This window comes from Orycteropus afer, unplaced genomic scaffold (genome assembly GCF_000298275.1).
Source record: "Orycteropus afer afer isolate SDZICR_OR568_19922 unplaced genomic scaffold, OryAfe1.0 scaffold00367, whole genome shotgun sequence".
Taxonomy (NCBI): Eukaryota; Metazoa; Chordata; class Mammalia; order Tubulidentata; family Orycteropodidae; genus Orycteropus; species Orycteropus afer.
This window is the reverse complement of record NW_006921954.1, coordinates 1,797,174-1,811,220: the sequence shown is the minus strand read 5'-3', so window position 1 is coordinate 1,811,220 and position 14,047 is coordinate 1,797,174. Positions and strand designations below refer to the sequence as shown.

At 39.3% G+C, this 14,047-nt stretch overlaps 1 protein-coding gene across 1 annotated transcript in view; it reads left to right on the top strand.

Moving 5' to 3' along the window:
* The window catches only part of SCLT1 (sodium channel and clathrin linker 1), a 346,111-nt gene that overhangs the window by 209,782 nt on the left and 122,282 nt on the right, over positions 1-14,047 (top strand). The window contains exon 16 of the mRNA XM_007952997.1: positions 13,476-13,621. Within this exon, the coding sequence (XP_007951188.1) occupies positions 13,476-13,621 (146 nt within the window). The remainder of the gene's footprint in view (positions 1-13,475; positions 13,622-14,047) is intronic.

Here is a 14,047-nt window from a genome sequence, read left to right as displayed (position 1 = left end):
TATATGTTGTTGTTTTTGTTAAGTGCCATCAAGGTGATTCTGACTCACAGAGACCCTGTGTACAACAGAACAAAACACTGTCCGGTCCTGTACCTTCCTCACAATCTTTGCTGTGTTTGAGCCCATTGTTGCAGTCACTATGCCAGTCCTCTTGTTGAGGGTCTTCTCCTTTTTCTCTGACCCTCCACTTTACATAGCATGATATCCTTCTTCAAGGACTGGTCCCTTCTGACAACATAACCAAAGTAGATGAGACAAAGTCTGGCCATTCTCCTTTCCAAAGAGAATTCTGACTGCACTTCTTCCAGGACAGATCTGGCAGTCCATGGTATTTTGAATATTCTTCACCAGCACAGTAAAAAGGCACCAATTCTGCTTTGGTCTTCCTTGTTCACTGTCCAGCTTTCACATGTATATGAGGCAGTTGAAAATACATGGCTTGTGTTAGGAGCACTTTAGTCTTCAAAATGACATCTGTGCTCTTTAACACTTTAAAGAGGTTCCTTGCAGCAGATTTGCCCAGTGCAATAAGATGTCTGATTTCTTTCTTTCTTTCTTTTAAATTTTATTGTACTTCGGGTACAAATTTACAAAGCAATTTTGTTTTACATTCAGTAGTTCATGCACATATGATTTCATGCCCCAATTACCACCCCCAACCATAAAAAACTCTCCTGCCCTCCCATCTCTGTGACCACCCCCTCCCTGTTCCCTTCTTAACTATGCATTCCTGTATGTCCAGCTTTCCCTATATGTGAATGCTACCCCTCTGGTGTCTCCTGGCTGATTGCTCTAAGGGATGCATCTCCTTAGAGTAGATGAGTGCATCACCCTGGGATAGGTGCTCTGTATGTACATCTTTCTACTGTTGGGCTGAAATCCAATCCATTCCATTTCTACGCCCTAAGGGTAACCAGGGCCAGAGTCTCACGGTTCCACCAGACTCAGTCTGACCAGTAATTCTGGGCATTTTTGTGGTTTTGAATTTTGTTCCACATTTTTCCTCCCACTCTATCTAGCATAACCAGTTTTGATCCCTTTCCAAATGGTTGGCATTGATAGCAGGATACCATCTAGTTCTGATCTCAGGTCATGAAGGCTGAGGTCCTTGGGGTCCATTTTAACCTTGGACTAATTGTTTCCAAGGGATATCATAGCTGCTGTCAGATGGATCTTGGCTCAAGGCAAATAATAGAAAGATGTTTACTTGTGTTTTATTGACTATGCAAAGGCATTTGATTGCGTGGATCATGACAAATTATGGATAACATTGAGAAGAATGGGAATTCTCGAACACTTGATTGTACTCATGAGGAACCTATATCTTGACCAGGAGGCTGTTGTTCAAACAGAACAAGGGGACACTGCGTGGTTTAAAATCAGGAAGGGAGTGCGTCAGGGTTGTATTCTTTCCCCATACTTACTCAATCTATATGCTGAGCAAATAATCCAAGAAGCTGGACTATATGAAGAAAAACATGGCATCAGGATTGGAGAAGGAATCATTAACAACCTGAGATACACTGATGATACTTTGCTTGCTGAAAGTGAGGATGACTTGAGGCACTTACTGATGAAGATTGAGGAACACAGTCTGCAGTATGAATTACATCTCAATATAAAGAAGACAAAAATCCTCACAACTGGACCAATAAGCAGCATCACGATAAATGGAGAAAAGATTGAGGTTGTCAAAGAATTCATGTTGCTTGGTTCTACAATTGAGGCCAATGGAAGCAGCAGTCAGGACATGAGATGACGTGTAGCTCTGGGCAGGTCGGCTGCGAAGGAACTGTTTCAAGTGCTGAGGAGCAAGGATGTCTCCTTAAGGACTAAGGTGTGCCTGACACAAGCCATGATATTTCCACTCACCTCATATGCATGTGAGAGCTGGACAATGAATAACGAAGATGGAAGAGAAGTTGATGCTTTTGAGTTGTGGTACTGGCAAAGAATGCTGAAGGTACCACGGACTGCCAAAAGAACTAACAGATCTGTACTGGAGGAAGTGCAGCCGAGATGCTCCTTGGAAGCAAGGATGGCCAGACTTCGTCTCACCTACTTTGGTCATGTTGTCAGAGGGGGCCATTCCCTGGAGAAAAATGTCATGCTTGGTAAGATGGAAAGTCGACGAAGGAGGGGAAGGCCTTCGACGAGATGGATTGACAATGGTGTCTGGGACGATGGGCTCAAGTATAGCAAGGATCATGGAGCTGGTGTGGGATCGAGCATTGTTTTGTTCTGCTGTGCATGGGGTCACTATGAGTAGGAGGTGACTCGACGGCACCTAACAACAACAATTGTTTCCAGATGCCTTTGATTTTCTTCACTCTTCTTTGATTTAGATGAGAGGAGAACAACAGTTGCATCTTAGACGGCTAGTTGAAAGCTGTTAAGACCCTGTCGCTGCTCACCAAAGTAGGTTGTAGAACAAGATTTTTATGTACTATGTTGTGCCAACTGAGCATGATGTCCCCTAAGACTATATGGTCCTGAGCCTGTAGGCCCAGTGATTCTCTCTGTTAAGGTATTTGGCTGTCTCTGAGAGGTTACTTTAACTCTGTCTTCTGTTGCTTCTGTAATGTGTGTGGCTAATTTCATAGCACAAGTACGTATGTAGGATTATCTTCAGCTAAATTTATCCTTGGTGTAGGGTATATTCCTGTTTGCCTATCCCCACTGACTTTCTCACCTGTCTATATATTTATCCATACCCTGGTGTTTGGTGTTAGTGGTAATGCAGTATTGTGCATGTACTAGTATTGACCTCTGTTGTCTATGTCTTATGTGCATGGTTCAGTGTCCTTCCTTGCCCCAATATCATTATGCTGGTCATAGACTCTTTCCATACCATCCCTACCCTCACCCAAATCAACACACGACCCCCAACTAGTTCAAAAATTTCCTTCTCCTTCCCTCCCATCCCTTTTAACCAATAAAGTGAATTTCCTTGTCTGAGTAAACCTTTCCTTGACTTTTTACAATAATGGACTCATAAAATATTTTCCTTCTATGACTGACTTGTTTCACTCAGCATACTGTTCTCCAAATTCATCCACATTGTGAGATGATTTGTGTATTCTTCATTATTCTTTAATGTTCCATTGTGTGAATGTACCATAGTTTGATTATCCATTCATCTGTTGATGGGCATTTATGTTGTTTGCATCTCTTTGCTATAGGAATTGTACTGCGATGAACATGGATGTGCATGTGTCTGTTCATGTCCTGTTTCTCACTTCTTTAGGATATATTCTTCTTGTTGTTGTTATGTACCACTGAGTCAGACTCGACTCATAGCGACTCCTTCTTGGGTTTCAGAGGCAGTATCATTACGGAAGTAGATTGCCTAACCTTCCTTCCGAGGAGTGGCTGGCAGGTTTGAACCATCAGCCTTCTGGTTTGAAGTCAAGTGCCTTAGGCACTATGCTGCCAGAGCTCTGTTACTGGATCAAATGGTTTTTCTCTTTTCAGTTCTCTAAGGAAACACTGTACCATTTTCTGTAATGGCTGTACCATGTTGCAGTCTTACCAGCAGTGTATGAGAATTCAATCTCTCCACAACCTCGCCAGCATTTGTTATTTTCTGTCTTGTTGAACTTTGCTATTACTGCTGGAGTGAGATGATGTCTCATTGTTGTTTTGATTTGCATCTCTCTAATAGCTAATGATCCTGAGCATTTCTTCATGCGTTTGTTATCCACCAGTATCTATTCGTTAGTGAAGTGTCTGTTTATATCCCTTGCCCATTTTTGAATTGGGTTGTCTTTTTGGTGTCGAAGTATTGAAGTTGTCTATAAATTTTGGAGATAAGTCCCATGTCAGATATGTCATAACCAAATATTTTTTCCCAATCTGTTTGTTCTCTTTTTACCTTGTTTGAGAAGTCTTTTGATATGCATAAGAATTTAATTTTTAAAAGGTCACAGTCATCTAATTTTTCTCCACTGCCTGTGCATTTTGAGTTATGCTTGATAGTCTATTTATTCTGTAAATCAGGGCCCCTAGATTTGCCCCCTCCTATTTTTAAAGTTTTATTGTGATTTGGGTGAAAGTTTAGAGAGCAAATTCATCTTCCATACAGCAGTTCACATATACTTGATCCATGATATTTATGTAATCTCCCACAGTGCAAAAGCTCTCCTCCCATTTCCTCCCCATAGCCACCTCTTCCATGTGGCCTTCCCTCCCACACACTCCTGCCACCTGTGCTGTCTTGCTGTCCATACACAGCCCTTCTATTCTCTCGTAATTGACCTCTCCAAGGAATGTATCTACCTAATGTAAATGTTCAGCTCATATGCCTTTTTGTTTGGATTTGCCCCTATTTTATCTTTGATGAACTTTGTAGTTTTGGGTTTAACATTTAAGTCTTTGATCCAACTTGAGTTTGTTTCTGTGTATGGGGTAAACTATGGGTCTTGTTTTGTTTTTCTGCAAGTGTGTATCCAATTTTGCCAGCACCATTTATTAGAGGCTATCTCTCTCCCATTTAATGGGTTGGGGCCTTTGTCAAAGATCAGCTGTCCATACGTGGATGGATCTGTTTCTAGGTTTTCAATTCTGTTCCATTGGTCTCTCTGTCTACTACTGTACCAATACCATGCTGTTTTAACTACTGTGGCTGTATGGTAGGTTTTGAGATTCAGGAGTGTGAGACCTCCTACTTTGTTTTTCTTCTTCAACAGTGCTTTGCTTATCTGAGTTCTCTTTCCTTTTCATATGAAATTAGTGATTGTTTTTTTCCATATCCTTAAAAAACGTTGATGGAATCTGGATCAGATTACATTGACTGTGTAGATTGCTTTGGGTGATACTGACATTTTTACAATATTCAGTCTTCCTATCCATGAACAAGGCATGTTCTACCATCTATGTAGTTCCCTAAAAGATCCGTATTTGTACTCATTCCAAAGAAAGGTGATCTCACAGAATGTGGAAGTTATTGAACAATGTCATTAATATCAAACCCAAGTAAAATCTTGCTGAAGATAATTCAAAAATGGCTGCAGCAGTATATTGACAAAGAACTTCCAGAACTGCAAGCGGGATTCAGAAGAGGATGTGGAATGAGGCATGTCATTGCTGATGTCAGATGGATCTTGGCCGAAAGCAAATACCAGAAAGATGTTTACTTGTGTTTTATTGACTATGCAGAAGCATTTGACTGTGTGGATCATAACAAATTATGGATAACATGGAGAAGAAAGGGAATTCCAGAACATTTGATTGTGCTCATCAGGAATCTGTATATATACTAAGAGACTGTCATTTGAACAGAACAAGAGGATACCGCATGGTTCAAAATCAAGAAGGGAGTGCTTCAAAATTATATCCTTTCACCATACTTTTTCAATCTGTATTCTGAACAAATAATCCGAAAAGCTGGACCAAATGAATAAGAACATGGCATCAGGATTGGAGGAAGACTCATTAGCAACCTGCAATATGCAGATGACACAACTTTGCTTGCTGAAAGTGAGGGATAACTTGAAGCAGTTATTGATGAAGATTAAAGACTTACAGTCTGCAGTATGGATTACCTCTCAATATAAAGAAAACAAAAATCCTCACAACTCTACTAATAAGAGCATCACAGTAAATGGAGAAAAGACTGAAGTTGTTAAAGATTTCATATTACTTGGTTCCAATGGAAGCAGCAGTCAAGACATCAGATGATGTATTGCACTGGGCAGATCTGCTGCACAAGACTGCTTTAAAATGCTGAAGAGCAAAGATGTCTCCTTGAAGACTAAGGTGTGCCTAATCCAAGCCATGGCATTTTCAGTCACCTCATATACATGTGAGAGCTGGACAATGAACAAGGAAGACTGAAGAAGAGTTGATGCTTTTGAGTTGTGAGGTTTGCGAAGAAAACTGAAAGTACCATGGACTGCCAAAAGAACAAACAAATCTGTCCTGGAAGAAGGGCAGCCAGAATGCTCCTTGAATTGAGAATGGCCAGACTTCATCTCACTTACTTTGGTCATGTTGTCAGAAGGGACCATTGCCTGGACAGGGATATCATGCTTGGTAAAGTGGAAGGTCAGCGAAAGAAGGGAAGGCCCTCAACGAGATGGATTGACACAATGGCGGGGATGACAGGCTCAGGTATAGCAAAGATTGTTGAGCTGATGCAGGACTGGACAGTGCTTCGTTCTGTTGTACATAGGGTTACTGTGTGTTAGAGCCAATTCAATGGCACCTAACAACAACAACTTGTAGTTTCTTGTAGTAATGTTTCGTGGTTTTCTTTGTATAGGTCTTTTGTGTCTCTGGGAAGATTTATTTTTAAATAGTTTATCTTTCTAGTAGCTATTGTAAATGGTATTGTTTTCCTTATTTCCTTTTCAGACACCTCTTTATTGATGTAGAGGAATCCAACTGATTTTTATATGTTGACCTTGTATCTTGCCACTTTGCTGAGCCTTTGCATTAGTTGCAGTATTTTTTTTTTCTGACTCTCTTGTGTTTTCTGTATATAGAACCATTTCATCTGTAAATAGAGTTAGCTTTATTTGTTCTTAGCCAATTTGTATGCCTTTTATCTCTCTTTCTTGTCTTATTGCTCTGGTTAAGACTTCCAATACAATTGTTAAATAGAGGTGGTGATACATGGCATCCTTGTCTGCTTCCCTTTTGCAAGGGGAATGTTTGAGTCTTTCTCCATTAACAATAATGGCTATTGGCTTTGCACATATGCCCTTTATCATGTTGAGGATTTCCCCCTCTATCCCTATTTTGCTGAGAGTTTTAAACAGGGATGGGTATTGGATTTTATCAAATGCTTTTTCTGCATCGATTGATATGATCATATGGCTATTTTGTTTTGTTTATGTGGTGGATTACATTTTTTTTCTGATGTTGAACCATTCTTGCATACCTGGTATACATCCCACTTGGTCATGATATCTTACTCTTTTTGATATGTTGTTGGATTCTGTTGGCCAGGAATTTGTTGAAGATTTCTGTGTCTATGTTCGTGAAGGATATTGGTCTGTAGTTTTCCTTTTTAGTGATGTCTTTCCCTAGTTTTGATATCAGTGTTATGCTTGCTTCATAGAATGAATTTGGGAGGATTCTGCCTTTTTCTGGAAATAGTTTGCATAGTATAGGTGTCAGCTCTTCCCTGAACATTTGGTAAAATTCTCCAGTGAACCTGTCTGGGCCAGGACTTTTCTTGTTTTTGTTTTTGTTTTTGTTTTTGTTTTTGTTTTATGACCTGCTCAATTTCTTCTTTTGTTATGGGTCTGTTCAGGTATTCCGTCAACAACTGGGATGGTTTAGGTAGGTCTTGTGTTTCTAGAAACTTGTCCATATCTTCTAGGTTCTCGAATCTGTTGGAGTACAGTTCTTCATAATATTCTGTTACTATATTTCTATTCCAGGTGATTCTGTTGTGATGTCGCCTTTTTTGTTTATTGTCTGTGTTATTATATCTTCTCTTTCTTTTCCTTTGTTAAATTTGACAGAGGTTTGTCATTTTGTTAATCTTTTTGAAGAACCAGCTTCTTGTTTTTTTGATTTTCTCTACTTTTTTGTTTTGTTTTCTGATTCATTTATTTCTGTTCTGATCTTTATTATTGCCTTACTTGTGGATACTGTAGGTTTCTTTTGTTGCTCTTTCTCTAATTATTGGAGTTGTTGCATTAAAGTATTGATTTTTATTTTCTCCTTTTTTTTAATGTGTGCATTTATTGCTATAAATTGACCTCTGAGTACTGCTTTTGCTGTGTTCCAAAGGTTTTGTTAAGTCTTATCTTCACTCTCATTTGTTTCTAGGAATTTTTTTATTTTGTACTTTATTTCTTCTGTCACCCAGTATCTGAGAAGTCTGTTGTTCAGTTTCCACATATTACATATTTTTTCCTTGATCCTGCTATTATTGCTTTCTAATTTTATAGCATCATGATCTGAGAAGATGCTTTATAGTATTTCAATGTTTTTTAATTTATTGAGCCTTGTTTTGTGTCCTAACATATGGTATATTCTGGAGAATGATCCACATGCACTGGAGAAGAGTGTGTATTGTGCTTTTGTTGGGTGGCTTGCTCTGTATGTGTATCAGGTCAAGTTGGTTGATTGTGTTGTTGAGCTCTTCTGTATCTTTGTTGAATTTTTTTTGAGTTGTTCTTTCCCTCCTTGAAAGTGATGTGTTAAAGTCTCCTACTACTATTGTAGAATTGTCTATATTTCATTTCAATTAAGTTCATATTTGCTTTATGTATTTTGGAGCTCTTTCACTGGGTGCTTAGTTACTTATGATGGTAATGCTATCTTGGTCAGTTGACTCTTGTAGCATCATATAATGTCCTTCTTTGTCCCTTATTCTGTTTTGCACCTTGAAGTCTATTCCATCAGAAATTAACATAGCCACTCCTGCTCTTTTATGATTGCCATTAACTTGATATATTTTTTCCACCCCTTAGTTTTTAATTTGTTTTTATCTTTGTGTCTAAGGTGGATCTCTTGTAGGCAGCATATCAATGGGTCTTCTTTTCTTATTCAGTCTGCCACTCTCTTTCTCTTAATTGATGGATTTAGTCCATTCACATTGAGTATAATTAGTGGTAAGTATGAATTTATTGCTGTCATTCTGTTGTGTTTTTTGTTGTATTATTGGTGATTTCCTTGTTCCATATATTTTCTGCGCTGAGTTACTTTTATTATCAAGTGTTTTTTCCCTTTTCTTCATTATTGTTGATTTTGTGCTGACTAAGCCCATATGTTTTTCTTCTTTCTGAGTTTGCTTAGGAAGATTGTTAATTTTCTTTGTGGTTACCTTTATTTCTCTGTGTACATTATTTTATGAGCTTATTTTAGGCATCTATTTCTGGTTTGGTTTCTAAGTGGTGGTGTCAAGTGTCTTGATGTTAATTTATTGTTCTCTGTTGTGGATTCTCTATTGGAAGGATTCCCTTTAGTATTTCTTGTAGGGTGGTTCTGATTTTCACAAATTCTCTTAATTTCTGTTTGTCTGAGAATGTCTTGATTTCACCCTAATATTTGAGGGACAGTTTGGCTTGATATATAATTCTTGGTTGTCAGTTCTTTTCCTTCAAGGTTTTATATATGCTGTCCCATTGTCTTCGTGGGAGCTCTGGTGGCACAATGCCTAAGGCATTTGACTGCTAACCATAAGGCTGGTGCACCAATCCCACCTGCCACTCCTCAGAAGGAAAGTTAGGCAATCTACTTCCATAGTGATACCACCTCAGAAACCCAAGGAGGGTTTGCTGTGAGTCAGATCTGACTCAAATTATATTGCCTTCTTGCCTGCATGGTTTCTGCTGAGAAATCAGAGCCTAGTCTTATTGGTTGTCCATTGTAAGTGACATTTCATTTTTCCTAAGCTGCTCCCAATATTCTTTCTTTGTCTTTGGTTTTGGTGACTTTGATAATGATACATTTTTATGACTTTCTCTTGGGATCTATCCTGTATGGGGTTCATTCAGCTTCTTGGATGGATATCTTTTCCACCTTTGTGATATGGGGGAAATTCTCTGTTAGCAAGTTGACAATTTGCTCAGTGGTTGCCTTTTTTTTTCCCCCTTCCTCTTGTTCTGGTATTCCAATGAGGCATATGTTACATCTTTTCATGCCATCCCATATAACTCTTAGGTTCTCGTCATTTCTCTTAAATCTTTGTTCTGATTTTTCTTCACATAGGCTGGAGTCAAGGGATTTGTCTTCTAGTTGGGAAATGCATTTTTCACCCACATCTAGTCTACACTTTTATCCTTCTGTGTTATCTATTTTGTAATTTTAGTGTTTATCTTTTGGCTTTCTAATTGCTGTTTTGTATGGTTCTAATTGTGTGTTTATCTTGTTCTTTTGCTCTTGAATGATTTTCCTGAATTCTTACAGGGTTCTGTCTGTCTTCTCCTTGTTTCTGTTTATAGCTCCCTTGAGCTCTTGCAAGTCCTGTATATATACCTTCTAAATTCCTTCTCAGATAGTTCTATTGCTTGTTCTTCTTTCATGATAGATAATTCTTTCATCTGGGCTTTTTTTCTGTTGTCCTGTTGGTTTTTTTGTTTGTTTGTTTGTGTGTTTGTTTTTGCTTGATTTGAGGTTGTCTGTTGTTTCCTAGACATTTTGAAGTTGTTGTCTTTAATTGTTAGTTATCTATTGATTTGTTGCACCCTGATCTTGTATTTTACTGTATCTGAAAGTGTGGAGCAGGTGTACTTCTTTGGTTATTAACTCAGCTGTCCTGGGTCACTTTCCACCTTGCTCTGTTTTGGTGGAATCACTGGTGGGGATGTGCGTGCAGGTCTGTGTTCGCCATGAAGAGGATTTGGAGTTGGAATGAGCAGGTGTTGTCCACTGCCTGTCATTGATCCTGTGGCACAGGAATTATGGTGTTACCTACCCATTGGGTTAGGTGTTCAGTTTTATAGCTCCAGTTGCCTGGTGGAGGTTTAATGGGTTACTCTTATTGGATGAGACAGGGAAGAAAAGAAGAAGAAAAGGGGGGGGGCACAAGAAGGGACCCCTAGGATAGAAAAGTAGAAGGAGTTTTCCATATTTGGGCTGAGATAATTCAGTCAGCCATGCAGACACAGCCAGGGTAGTGGGTCCTTTTGCGCTGTCAATCAAAGACCCACAACAGACAAACTTTCCAATGGATAGAGGGCTGGCACTTTCTGCTTGGATCGAGAAGATGTAAAATCCCAGTACCCAGGTCCACTCTGTGGTAAAAGGGGCCATCGAAGCATTGAACCCAGGCCCACTGCTGTGCACCCACTTTGGTGCTCTGCCTACTCGGAGGGAGTTTCTACCTTTCCCCAACTCCGTTCTGGACTCTATGGCAGCCCAAGCCAAGGGGTTCTTGATCCACTTCTCAGTGAGATTATTGTACTCATGCTGAGCCCAAGGTCACCTTGGAAAACTCCCAGTGTGGCTGTTCTGAGTCTCCAATGCCTGTGGGAGGAGCTCTGGTGCCTTAGTGCCTAAGGCATCTGACTGCTAACCAGAAGGCTGGCAGTTCCAACCCACCAGCCACACCCCAGAGGAAGATTGGGCAATCTACTTCCCTTAGAGATACCACCTCAGAAACCCAAGGAGGGGTCACTTTGACAGCAGTGAGTTTGGTTTTTGGTTTAATGCCTATTGGTTCCATGATTTTTTTTTCCCTTCCTTCCCTCCTCCTTTACCTCCTTTGTATTTTTGATACCTCCTCTCCTTCTCAGTTTCACCCAGCTGGGCAGGTTTGTTTATTTTTCCCAGTTGCTTAAGCTCCTCTCTTTCTTTGCTGTCACTGAATCTAATAGTTTATCTTCTCCTTAGTTGCTCATAACTTCAGTATCATTATTTGTATCTCTTTACCTAGTTACTCAGCATCTCAATTGGAAGAGGGATCAAACGTGTGGGTTATCGGTACAATGCCATCTTCCTATCTCATGATGTCTGATTTCTTGGATGTTGCTTCCATGGGTGTTTAAATATGTATATGTGTGTGTATATAAAACCAAAATCCAAACTTACTGCAGTCAAGTCAGATCCGACACATAGCGACCCCTCCTTCGGTTTCTGAGGCAGAATCACTATGGAAGTAAATTGCCCCATCTTCCTTCCGAGGAGTGACTGGTGGGTTTGAACCACCAGCCTTCTGGTTTGCAGTCAAATGCCTTAGGCAGTATGCTACCAGAGCCCCCTATGTGGATATATGTGTGTGATATATGCATGTGTGTGTGTGTGTGACTGCTAACTAAGTAGAAGGCTGGTGGTTCAAACCCACCAGTCGCTCCTCGGAAGAGTGATTGGGCAATCTATTTCCATAGAGATACTGCCCCACAAACCCAAGGAGGGGTCACTGTGAGTTGGAAATGACTCAACTGCAGTGAGTTTTGTTTTCTGGTCTTTATATGAATGAGAGAGAGAGAGAAGTTATCTCTGGAAATGGCTCATGCAGTTGTAGAATCTGGCAAATCCTAAGTTTTATGGTCATACATCAAGCTCGAGGCTTCTGTTAATTCATTCAGCTGCAGAGGCTGATGCAGGAAGTATAGCAGGTTGCTGTCTTTGGAGGAGGAGTTTTGGTGGTGCATTGCATAAGGCATTTGGCTGCTAACCAAAGGTGAATGGTTTAAACCTACCAGCTGTTCTGTGGGAGAAAGATGAGGCAATCTGCTTCCATTAAGATTTACAACCTTGGGAACCAAATGAGGGTTGCTGTGAGTCAGAATTGACTCGACAGCAGCGGGTTTGTTTTGTTTTGTTTTGTTTCTTTGGCTTCAGAAGATGATGAATCTAAGATCAGCAAGTAAAATGGCAGATTGATGGCTCACAGACTACAAAGGCAACAATTCCAAAGGGGCAGGTAATACAGCAAGCAAGTAATTAGATCTAGTGCAAGTCCAGGAACCAGAGATGATGATGAGCTAGGTGAAGGATCAAGATCAAGAAGAAAGCCAGAGAATTTTCCCTGAATGTTCATATATATATATATTGGAAACCTGCCACGGCCCTGAAAAAACTCCTTTTCAACTGATTGGCTGCTTATAGCACATCTTATCATGGAAGTTATTACATTATATGATATCTCCTCATGGGGGATGACTACATCATAACTGATTAAACCACTTAGAATCATGGTCCAGCCAAGTTGACACATAACCTTAACTATCACACAAGGCAAACGACTGAGGGTGATGAGAAGCCACAAGTCGCTGCTATCTCATCGTCTCACAGACAATCTTGCTGAGGTCAGAGTACCACAGTGTGGGTCTGTGTTCCAGTTATGTACTATCTACATGCTGATAGTCTACCTTTTTATAAAGCAGGAGGGATAAAGCAATTGTGTTAGAGGAGGAATACGTGAGTTACTTGGCAAAACACTCTGAATTTGGAGAGTAGCTGTAAGTAAGATTTGTCAAATGTTAACTGCCTAGTCCCTGGAAACCTTGGAGCCCTTGGGATATTATAGCACCTGTTTTATGGGAGGAAGCCCAATCACACAAGTGCAACTTCTCCTACTGGTGAAAGGGTAACTCATAATCCAGCTAGATTCTTGTCCAAGTAACCTGGAGTAAGATTCTGCAATTACTTTCAGATAGTTTACATTTATTGTAGCATGCATCTATATTTTTTTAATATTGGCATAGAGAATTATCTGGAGGGGTTCATCAAGGAATCAACAGTAGTTATCTCTAAGTGGTAACATTTAGAGTGTTTTTTTAATTTCAGCCATTTTATATTTTGTATTATTCAAATGGGTCACCACAAGCATGAATAACTTCAAAAAATAAGATACTGTTATTGTATATATCAGTTTTCAACATTTTAAATGTGAAATAACCAAAATTAATTACTGATTATTCTAAGTATGTTTCAGTGGAAATAGATAAAAGAAAGATTATCATAAGTGTTACTCCACAGTTTTTATTACTCATCATTTCTTTTTGTTTCTAAAATATATATTAGGGAATTTTCCTTCTGTGAGGTAATATACATATAAGGCTTTTCTGTAGATTTACCATGAAGGCAGAGGAAATGAAAGTGATTACAGAAAACTGGAAGAAATGCACCAAAGATGTCTGGTTGCCGAGCGTTCAAAAGACGATCTTCAGCTAAGACTTCAGACAGCAGAAAATAGAATAAAACAACTTGAATTAATGTAAGTTTTTCTTTTGGGTTTTCTGTCAATCCATACTTTACATTTATATGGCTTATTCCCAGTGTGAGTTTATTAAGGACACGGGAATGACAAAAGTTTTCATGGAGTTCTTTTAAGCAGAGTGTTTCTATCCAGTATGAGTTCTTACATGTTCAGTAAGCCATGAAGAATTAGTGAAGAATTTCCTACATTCCCTGAATATATAGATTTTCATCCATTGTGAGTTTTCACATGTGCCTTAATATATAATTGATGAAGTCACCTCATTCAAAGGATTTTACTTCCAGTTTCAGAGAGCTGGAAGTGCCTGTGTTTTCTAAATCTCCTATAAGCTATAGGTATCGCCCCTTTTCACTACTTTTTCTTACAAAGTATTTGCTGAAAAAATGAGTTATTTGGAGTACTTTCTTTTTTTTTCTTTTACAT